At 40.3% G+C, this 11,674-nt stretch overlaps 1 protein-coding gene across 1 annotated transcript in view; it reads left to right on the top strand.

Annotated features, from left to right (window-relative positions):
* astn1 (astrotactin 1) overlaps positions 1-11,674 on the top strand; it is a 369,159-nt gene that overhangs the window by 309,298 nt on the left and 48,187 nt on the right. Inside the window, exons 17-19 of the mRNA XM_017309852.1 lie at positions 8,467-8,744; positions 10,455-10,588; positions 11,095-11,246. Of these exons, the coding sequence (XP_017165341.1) occupies positions 8,467-8,744; positions 10,455-10,588; positions 11,095-11,246 (564 nt within the window). The remainder of the gene's footprint in view (positions 1-8,466; positions 8,745-10,454; positions 10,589-11,094; positions 11,247-11,674) is intronic.

Raw genomic sequence — 11,674 nt, forward strand, 5'->3', positions numbered from 1 at the left:
TATATATATTCACAATTTGCTCCAGCTGGAAGCTGGCAAGAGTGTCCCCCCGCTGCTGTGAATTATCAGGTACAAGCTGCGTTTCGGTTGCCTACGAAAGGTGTCGTTGCACGCACATGCATTTGTGCACACAAACAGAGTGCAACTGCACGGCACATCTGAGAAGATATGCCTGTCACACAGATTTGCTTAGGCACGCTGCTGTATTCTATTTTGTAGTTTCGGGGGTTAAGAACGCATCACACAGACCGACAAACAGCAGAGGCACATTGTTTGTCTTGTGTCTCTTTCAGTTTGCTCTGTGCTGCCTCTAATTCTGTTTATCGTCTCTCTTCATACTTACATTTGGAACGATCTGTCCAAAGCTTTTCTCTTTTTTCTCTCTTTTTTTTTTTATATGCAGCTTTCCATCTCACTGCTTTCCCATTTACTAAGCCAGTGCCTGCCCTAATTTCCAACATTSTCAGATCAGTGGGAGCTCATGATTATGCTCCATAACCATGTAATGTTCATCTCAGCCAGGCACGTTTAGAAGGTTAGGCATGATTTGCCCTCCTTTTTTTGTCTGCTAAATAATGGAGCGTGTACGTCGGTGTCCCCTCTTTCCCCTCTTTGTGGCCGCATGAGTGATCTGCTAGCACCATCTAGTGGCTGCGCGTCGACGCGTTTCTCATTGACTCAGGAGCTCAATGGGGTTACATTCACGGCACTCCCAAAAGGACGGAGGAGAGCAGGAGTTCACCCGGGGAGRAAAAAAAAATAAAAAAAGAAGGAGCTTCAGCGGTGTCAAGCGAGGCATTTAGTTTAAAAAAACCGGCATTAAAAAATGAGCTTGATGGTGTCAAGGGCTGAAGTCACGGCGCTTTGATCTGAAAGATGAATGGTGATTTGAGGAGTCAATGTTTCACAAAGAGGCCTGATGAAATGCGGTATAACGAGGCTCTGCGCGGCTGCAACAGGCAGGAAATGAGGGCTTTTGCTCCGAAAAAGCGGTAATATATTCGCACAAACAACATGTGAGGATTACGTGCTTAAACGTCTCTTTATCCTCTCCCTTCCATGTGTTTCTCCTCTCTCCTCTTCTCTCATACAAATTTATGGGAACTTGAAAGCATATTTTTGTAAACAGAAGGACTGACTTGAGTCACTGAGTGGCGGATGAGCAGGAGATGGATCTCATCGCCGAGCGTGGGTGGAATGGGTGGATAGAGTGGTATTATAGGAATCTGAAAAGCTCCGAGCTCCATCTGTTGTGTACCATAGAGCTGATGAGTCACTTGGCCTGATAGAACTTGGGTCAAAAGAGCCCCGAATTCCCAACTTTATACCCACACACACACTGAATCGCTCGGATAAACAGAAAGCTGCTCACGATGCGAGTTAGTTCTGTGGGTTTGGTTTGCTGAAGCTCATCAGGTATAAGATGGTCTTAAAGGTCACGTTTACCACTTCTGTCAGGACAAACCTCAATTTCTACAACACTTCCAACAACAAACTGTGATTAGGCATGAATTAGTCAAAGTTACTGTTGCAGGCAAGCCACAAGTTCACGTTTAAACTTGTAAGGTCAACAAAATCTCAAACTTTTTCAACACGATGATAAAATCTAATTGGTCACAACACCTAACAGATTATCTGTAATCAGTATTTAACTGATTACAGATAAATGGTTTGCGTGAGCAATTAGTTTGGAGATTTAACTTTTCTTTTTTCCCTCTTCAGTTATGCTTATCAGATGGTTGCACAGTGGTGCGGTTGTAGACACTGTTGCATTGCTTCAAAAAGGTTGTCGGTTTGATTCCTGGTCTTTCTGCATGAAATTGAATGAAGGGTTGGACTGGCTTCCTCTCAAAGTCCAAAAAKATTTCTGTTGGTTGATTAGTCTCTCTAAATTGCCCTGAGCGTACTGTATGTATATGTGCGTGTGTGTCTGTATGTATGTGTGTATGTATGTATGTATTTGCATGGTTGTTTGTCCTGTGTATTGCTGTGTTAAGGACAAGCAGGCTGAGGCAAAAGACTGATGGATGTTTATTTGTAGTAAAGCCCTTTGAAATGAAAATATAAATCATAATGCATTATTGAGATTTTTTTTTTTTTTAATAAAAGCAACAATAGGCCAAGTGCTGTTGGGCATCCTTTATTTTACAGCCTTAAAACTGGCAAGTGAATGTTTGAGAGGCTAATAGAAATATTAAAAATTGTTGTGCAGCACACAGAGCAGGAATGAGATTAGCTACTGTTTAGCAAATATTGGTTATATTACTAAAAGGTCAAACTAGGAGGAGAACTATATTGAGGTGTTGGGGGTTTTTTTTCTTTCTATTTCCCCTTTTGTCACGTTTTTTGGTGAGACATTGACTTTGTCGGTCCTTTTAATGCATTTACTTTTCTCTTTGAGGGCTATTATCTTATCATTTCTCTTCAAAGCAATATACAGCTTGTCCAAAGCTGTAAAAAAGTCACTCGTCAGCTCATGCAGTGTTGAAGCTGACAGCTGTTTAGTTGCTTTGATACATGTGTGAATGCAGCTTCCAGCTTAAAGGGACCTGAAGCTCTTCTGAAGGACATCAAACAAAGAAGAGAGACTTTGTAGCATGCAAGAAGCAGAGAAAGTCGTGGAAAATGTGTCTATTGTATTTAAGTCGAGTCAATATGTAGACTAAGCCGTTTAAGCTATTCAGAGGCGTACTTACATTGTCCTGCTGCACTACCAAAGTGTGCTCGAGTTTAACATTGTAAACTGACGGATTTCCTTCAAGATTATTTCAATTAAATCCAGTGGTACAGGTCCTGAATCAACAACGCAATGCAAAGAAAAGCAATTTAAAATTTCAGAAACATTTTTTTCAGATTTTTCTTTTCTAAAATGYATGCTATATCGTTAAGTCCCCTTCTTATAATTCATCTATGAACGCTAACCTTATGAGGCACCTTCAGTGCTTTTAGATGTTCTGGGTTTTTCTGTGACCTTRATGAWTTCATTTATTACTGTTGAGAATAAATAAATTCTGTGTTTTCCTTCTGTCTTTTGTAGCTAGTTGCTAAGCTAAATCTAAAGGAAATGRCATGTCWGGAAATGCAAATGGGAGCTCGGGTTAGAGGAAATGTCACAGTAGGGAACGCCCTCTTTGGGGCGTAGCTTAGACAGAGGCCAACAAAGGAGATCACAAACTCTTCTTGGATGCCATTTTGTCTGCTAGCTCCTAACGGTGGCATGAGAAAATGAACCTGCTGTATGTTGGTATTAATAAATGGAATTCATGAATTCAACCCACTGACTCTTTTTCAATACAAAATCTGTAAGGAGTCAAATAATTATTTTCTCAGGAATGTGATCTTCATAAAGGTATGAACAATAATAATTGAATCAATTCTGCCAATTTCAAAACTGAACTTTCATTTTGATATCAGCAGGTTTTCCTTCCTGAGGCTTATGTCCAAGTTATACAAGCTAAGTTGCTCCTGTACAAATATCAGTGTTAAGGAACAGGAAGTCCTGCCAATACTTCATGCACCTACGCCTCACAACACCAGGTTTAACCTTCACTTTCAGGTACAAGTAGAGTTATCTTTTTCCCTGTTGGCGATGAGCTCATCCCTGCATTTAAAGGTCAGGCATGCATTTTCTCATAATCATTCCACTCTGGCTTTTGYGGCACGAGCAGTCATTGTTGAGCGAAGACCATTGAGAGGTGCCCATATTTCAGGTAATGTTTCATTTTCGACAAGCTTTATCACCCAATTTATAATTCATAAAACATCGCAGTGTGTAAGGAGAAACTTTAATGCTCTTTTTGTGCCCGTCTCTTCAAACTATTTTACTCCACAGATTCCCTAAGGGGATACATGACTGAGCCTAAATATCTACATTTCTAGCAAAGCTGGAAATGTTTTTTCTCTGTTTGGTGAGTTTTATTGTGCAAGGCAACGKCTTGAAAAAGAAAAAGAAACTCTGATTGTTTACAATCCACAATGGTGTCCTGTTGATGCAAAGTTTGATTCGACGTTATTCAAGCCTCTAGCAGAAACTTCAGAGGTTTAAATAAACTCTAATGTCAAAATATCAGAGGAAATCCAAAAACATGAAGAGTATTAATGTAACACCAATAAAGACTTTTCAGTTAATTAGTAAGAAGGTTATAAATTGCATGTGATTTTWAAAAAAATAAAATCATCTATAAACAAATACATATTTTTCCAATGTTTTTATGCCTTTTTAAATGTTTTATCCTTTGAGAGATTCCTGTCTTATTCACTTACTGTCMCCAACACACTTCTTGRTTGAATGGCTACAAATACACATAAATAATATGAATAATTTTGAGCTCATCTGAGCCCAAAGTTGGAACCTCATGACTAAAACCTGAAATAAAAGCTTCATCACAAACAAGAAAACTTGTGTGATGATGTTTTCCCTTTTTAAACGGCCTATTGATTGCATCAAATAGAGTTGGCATTGGATTAATACAACAAATTGCCTGTGTTATTTCTGGGAGCAACATCCTTAMTACTGTGGTAAAAAGAAATACTAAACAGCGTTTATATAGGTACTTTATATATCAGATATAAAGCTKAGCTCAATGTTTCATTTCTAGCTAAGTAAATTTTGCCAAAACAAAATGCTTTGAAAAAATTATTTGTGTCCCTTTTTTATGTCGTCACAATAAAAGAATTCAACATTTAGTGTTTTTTTTTTATGTGATAGACCGAATCAACACAAAAAACCAAGATGGTAAAAACCAACATGGTAGAAGGCACCAATCTGCTTTTTTTTGTTTAGTTTCTAATTTCTCAAGTTGCTCAGAGGTGGAGGAAACTTAATGTGATTATTTGCTATGTATGTCGAGTCATCGGGTGTCGCCGGGCCAGGCCGCTCATCCATTTTAATATCCCCCAGCAGTCTGAGTTGACAGTGAGCACTGCTGAACCAAACCAAAACTAAACTGAACTAATYATTGCCAATTTTCCTTGCCCTACAAGGCGCTCGCCTGGTCTAATAAAACTGCCACATTTAATTTCCGTCTGCCAAAAGGTGGCAAGTGAAGATGGAATGATGAGAGCTGATTAGTAGGATGTGAGCCAGCTTGACAGGGATGGATTAAAGTTTGGCTGGTCAGAGGTGCAAGGGCGCAGACATTCATGGCAATGTTCAAGTCTTTGTTATTAACGTCGTAGTTCTCACAAAGGAGTTTTTTATATGTCAATGTTTCAGCTGTTTAAATTCTTAGATGTATCAAAAAGTTCCAAGCAGGTTTTCTAAAATATTGCAGTTTTTTTTTTCCTTTAACTTCAGTCAGATCTTTTTACCTTCCCTTTCATTGGCACAGCCCTCCATTTCTCAAAAGCAGAACTTTATATAAAGCTTCTAGCTGAAATGACTGTTCTTGAAGAATATTACTGGATACAAGGTGTTTTGATAAGATCCCAGCGGTAATGCCAATGGATATTTTTCTCCTTTTATGCTATATTTGACAGAGCTAATGTGGTTTTTCTTAGGTTGGTGTATATTTGTAGGACATTATGTTTTTCTGCCGATCCCCAGAAACATTCATTTCCCCTCACGGTTCCACAGCTGGGTGTGATTGTTCGTTCATTTTTGTATCAGCAGCCTCTTTCCGTGTCCCGGCTGTTTACTCCTTCATTTCCATTTCCTGTGTCTTTTACTGATTTCACACAGACTGATCTGCTTCGTCASGGTTGGCTTTGCTCTCGGTTCTTGTTCTCAARGCTKGATATGCTTACTTGAGTTTTCCACTTAAAGTTTCTCACCTAATAACTTTGAAGCCAGCAGAAGAAACGTATGACCATGTAGTATGGCTAAGCACGGTTCTAGGTTGTTTGGTTTGATCTGTTCCAACCCATCCATCCATCTATCGGATACATCCAGTTATTTTCTTAGGGCCACAGGGGGCTGGTCCCTATCTCCAACAGTGATTGGTTGAGAGACGARGTACACCCTGGACATATCACCAGTCTGTCAAAGGGCAACATAGAGATACACAAGACATACACACGCTCACATAAGGATAATTTAGAGAGATACATTTCCCTGATCGTCATGTTTTTGGACTGCAGCAGGAAGCCTGAATTCAGAAAGAACATGCAGAAAAACCTCTGACATTTTAACCCAGAATGCTACCAACTTTAGTATTTTGTTTGTTTGTTTTGAAACAAACATRAAGCAACTCCACTCTTTTCTTCAGTAATAGTTAGTAATTTGCCATATAAGTGATCATTACTGGTTCATATTGAAATATTTTATGCGGATAGTATCAACACATCTATAGTATGCCTAAAAGGCTTGACCGTATTATTTTGACTTACACATTGCATGTAACTTGGTTGTTTTTCTGAAAAGAACTTTAGTTTCAGCTGTTGAAATACTTGAGATTCAGCAAAGTATTTAAACAGTTCTTTTTGCRTACAAGCACGCTGTGTACACAGGCATGACTGACCATGGTAAGGCCCTCCTCCTCTCTCTGATTGGTTGTTTCTGGGAGCAATGTATTTCTGCAGATGGCAGTAGGACCACTGAGAGGACGTGGAGAAGTTCGGGGGGGGGGCGGGGTTTTGGCTCATTCTATCAGGACCAGTGACGTGCGGTGAGGTTCATTGCTGGTGAGGCACTGACTTACGACTAATATAGACACCATGCATGTTATTGGACGTATGGAAATTTCGTGCAGGTATACAATGCCTGGGGGCAAAAAGACAAATCTTTTACATGTCATCCATAGCCGCGTTAACTCAGTGAAACTTAGAAATGCAGGTATTAATTTTGTGTTATGATCCACAGCAAAGGGAAAGAGTGAGAAAGCACTTTCTCGCTCTGTATCCGCCAAGTTACACTCAGACTCATTGCCATAGCAACTGACAACAATGCCACTTYATGTTTTAGGATTTAACACCAAAAAACTGGATTAGCTACCGCTTCTACTTTACTGAATTATTTAGACATACAAACTGTAGCCCACAAAACGCACATTTCATTAAAACAACTAAACAAAAACATCTTATTGCTGTCTTACCTTTACTTATCAATGAAATCCATGCACCGCTAATTCTGCACAAAAATATCCGTTCATCCAAAGCCAAGTCGATCCTCGGCATGTCTTTTCTATTCCGTTTGAGAATCTTCAAACTGTCTCGAAGTAAAACCTTCAGCTCCGGTGTTGGTCTTCCTTTAGTTATTAATCTCCTGCTTCAATTGAACATCCACTTGAGAAAACTGTTAAGTGTAGAAATGTAGTCTTTCATGTTGACGTCGGAAGAGAGAAGAAAACAAATATATCGCTGTACTTTACTTATTTACTGTATGGCTAGCTCCATGGCTAACTCACTCTGTCTTACTCTGCAGTTGTGCAGTCACAATATCTGGGCTGCAGTAACTCACAGCCAGTCCCATCTTGATACGACTTTTATTTTAATGAATTCATGTAAAACTAAAAAAGACTCCATAAAATACCTCCCTTCCCTCTATATAAACGAGAAAACGTCTCCCGCTTTATTTGTTCCACCTCTGTATTTCCTTGGCTTCCTGTTTTTAAATCAAGCACATTTCGAACTATTCACTCTCATTGTGGACTTAACAGCAAAAGTGAAAATGTAAGCRATATGGGTTGTTAAAAAACAAGAGCAGGAGGTATCAGCTGTATTTACCATAGTCAGCAGAGAAACTGTGATCAGAACGGTTCTCAACAAATTATCACAATTGCTGCATCATTTATGGAATATCCTCAGTTGTATGCAGAAATTTCCTTGATGTCTTCATCTTTTTTTCTTTTTTTTTCAATTTTGGATGTCAAATTAAGATTTCCTGCATTAAAGTGTGCTGAAGGGAGATTGATTAAAGTTTCTAGAGAACAAAGTCCCTATYAATCTGATTTTCATGTCATTTGCTGGAGAAGAGCTAAATTTAATGTTATTTTTTCTAATGGGTTATAAATTGAAAGGCAGAGCCAGGATTTTTACTTTGCTAGCTTGTGTTTTATCTTCGATGTTATTGCTGGTGTATTTGTGTGTGTGTGTGTGTGTGTGTGTGTGTGTGTGTGCGTGTGTGTGTGTGTGTGTGTGGGGGTGTTGTGTGTGGGCGCGCGTGCGTGCGTGTGTCAAACTCTAAACTCGGAGCTAGAGGAAAGGAAAAGAAATAAAATCAATAAAGCAGTCACATCTAGCGCAGTGTAAACATTTCATTGTTCAGCACAGACACAACACAAAGCTCCAATTATTTACACCCCTTCTCATGTATTCTATGATGCAGAAAGAATAAAACACTCCAAAAGAAAGATATGGGAATTTAGGAATATGAATATAAATGCTTTGTAGTTTCGCCACAGGGCTACAGAAAAATATTCCCTCAGTTCTGCTGTATTTTATTCCCACACCCCACGACTTTTTTTTTATCAGTCTTCTGCATGAAAATTGTGCCTTTAATCTATATCGCCTTGCTGTTTGTACATGCAGGCAACTCCCCTTCAGAGGAGTCTGAGGAGCGGGACAAGGAGCCCAGGACGTTGACTTACCCGGCGTACATCGCCAGCCTCCTGGACACGGGCGCCAAGCGCATGGCGGCCGGTGTCCGGATGGACTGCAACAGCCAGGGCCAATGCCCGCGCTCCTGCCACCTCTGCCACATGAGTCCCAGGGCGGCACAGGGGCGGCAGCAGTCTGAACCCGTCCTCCTGAAGATCACCAAAGCTGCTCCCATCTATGAATTAGTGTCCAACAACGAGACCTATCAGGTTTGTGGAATGTTTTTTTGGTTTTTCTCTCGAATTTTTCTCAGCGCCGTACTTTGAACGTTCAAAARACCTATTTTTGCACAACTTTTAATTTTCCACTAAGTTAAAATTTATCCTCCCCAGAAATTGATTTGTGTTTCCGGAGCCTAAGAAAAATCACCCTCACKGTCTCCTGCTTCTGTCAAATTGTTGTATTTTCCACTTTGATGTGCAAAGGCTTTGCCACGCCTTCGAATCTGAGCTGGAACTTTATGCCTAAAGACAGCATTTAATAATCCAGGCATGAGGAYGGCTGCATGATCATTAAAACCACACTGAGTCCATCAGCTGGCGCCCCGCTATGCAGCCTTCTCTATGTGCATAACAGTATGTGTGACATCCCAAACCCTAAGCCCTCATTAGGAAACACAAAGGACCTACCAGGGAAGCATTTCTCTTTCAGTTTCACACCTCGCTCTTTGGAAAGCATGCCATGCCGCGGGGCTGCCGTGCTGTTCTGTGACTTATTTGATTCCATCAATATTGTACGTCAAAAAAGCTTCTGCTCCTGCAGAATGAAGAAGCGGTCGATATCGGGGCTGTACATGTCTGAGAGCCTTTATCGCCAAGCTCAGTCGGACAGACACAGCTGCTATTGATGGAAACTTCTGACATTATTGGTGTAGACACTCACCAAGACGAAACACAACAGCTACAATTTGATTGAATATTTCTGTATGTTTTGTTTTGAGTTTTTTTCTTTTACTGGCCACTATAGCACAATTTATAAGAAAAGGTGTAATTTGTTCCTAAATTAGTCATGATTTTTAGTAAGTGTTCTTCAAATTTGCTCTTGMAAATCACCTGCTACGCTTTTTTCAACTCAAGTAAACTTTTGACTCCAACAAAGTTGTCGCGTATCTCTGTTTGCATTGCCCCACAAAGGTATTCGTACATTTTCACATTGCAGCCAAAAACCTAAATTCATTTTCTTGTGATAGAGCAACACATGGTAGTTCATTCCCCTTTTGTTTGACACACCCAAATAAAATCCACTGAAATCCTGCTGCATTTATTTCAAGACCTGAAATGTATGTTGAAATTTCTGCTTTCCCTGCAGTCTGACAGAGCTGCAAGGAAAGACGATTGGGCCGACCGTTCAGTCTCTAGATGTGCAAAGCCGGTCGAGACACTCGCCGTAAGACTTTGTAGAAATGCAGTTTTACAAATTGTTTACTCAGGGAGGAATGAAAGACAGATTCATAGCCCACTTTTTAGATTATTCACTTTAAAAAATTACAACAATTTATTCTTTTTTCTTCAGTTTTTGTGGGTCTAGCAAAACAAAATCCCAAGAACTACATAAAGGTTTTTGTTTGAAAATGCAAAMAAATTTATAAATAAAAGAAGGTTGGTATGGATCATTTTTGATCTCCTATGAGTGTAAACATCTGTAAATCAGAGTTCAACCTAGATGTGCCACTGTACATAGACTGTGTTTACGGTGATAATAAATTTGTTGATATGATCAATTAACAAGACGTTTAAGTTGCTCTCTCATCACAACTCGAGCTAACTCGGCTACAGTCTGTCTCACAGCCTTGGAATCTGCACATTACCCATAAAACCTAATATAAACAACCATATATGTCTGGTACATATTRGTAATTGCTGTTAAAATTAAAGCTGTGTTTGCCTCGCGTCTAATCCTCGGYTTTCTCGTCCTTGTAGGCTCTCCAGGACGCGATGATGAGCATGCTGTGGTGCTCAGGCAAAGGCGACGTTATTGATGACTGGTGTCGATGTGATTCCAGCGCGTTTGGGACAGATGGACTGCCCACCTGCGCCCCGCTTCCTCAACCAATGTTAGTGAAACAACATTACCTTACCTCAGTTCAACCCACTCGGAAGGGATGTGAGAAATGCCATCTGTCATTTTACCAGCAGAAATCAATCTCCTTCCGGCGCAGACTCGAGCAATGTGCCATCAGCCTCCGTGGATACTYAATATTTAATTGCGGCCAAACATCACAACGATCAATGGTTTATTCCTCCTGTCCGCTGAGGGTGTGCTGTTCAATTAAACAAACTGGTGTATATCGATTGGCTGCCAGGGCAACCTGTGTATACAAAATTCTTGGTGCTACGTACGGCAGCGCCGAACGTCCACTCTAGAGCGAATCAGACGTTGGGAGGSAAACAGCCCAACTTTCTCCTTCGACAGCAGTGTTTGTGATCGTGTTTTTATTTAGTTCGCAGGTGTGTGAATCAGGAAGGGTGATGTTGGCTGTCAGTTGCGGTAAAAGGTTGCCACGTTGACAGGACGCTTCACGGCGGCGCCCGTTCTCCGTGTTTGTCCCTCTGTTACCAGGCTGAAGTTGTCCTACACCTACGAGCCCAGCAGCTCATTGGTCATCATGGAGTGGAACCACACGGAGCCACCAATCGGCGTACGCATCATCGATTACCTCATCAGCCAGGAGAAGGTGACGGAGAGGACGGACCACTCTAAACTTGAGACAGGTACGTCGCTTTAGAACGGCCATAAATAAAACTCACCGGCGGAAAGATTGCGAGATATATTCATATTTCCATGGAAGCAGTGAGAGTTATTTATGGGACATGAATCGTGAAATCCGTCAGAAATCGCCACCATTATTCGCTGTAGCACAGGGGTTTCAATACAATGATCCATTTTTACTCTCGCTCCTTCAAAATAAAATCCATCTACATCCGCAAAACCTACAAAAGCCAACCTTTTTATCAACCCTGGTGCCCAGGTGTTTTGATAGAAAATTTTATATAAAAATTAAAAGTTACTTTTTAACGTGGATCATTTTGTTTTCATTYAATAAATACACTTTAACAGTTGGATATGTCTATACATTTTCAGTTATGCTGATAATAACAAAGTAACAAAAATAATGTTTGTCGTAACACATCTTGTGACC

The sequence above is a fragment of the Poecilia reticulata genome, linkage group LG17 (assembly GCF_000633615.1).
Source record: "Poecilia reticulata strain Guanapo linkage group LG17, Guppy_female_1.0+MT, whole genome shotgun sequence".
Lineage (NCBI taxonomy): Eukaryota > Metazoa > Chordata > Actinopteri > Cyprinodontiformes > Poeciliidae > Poecilia > Poecilia reticulata.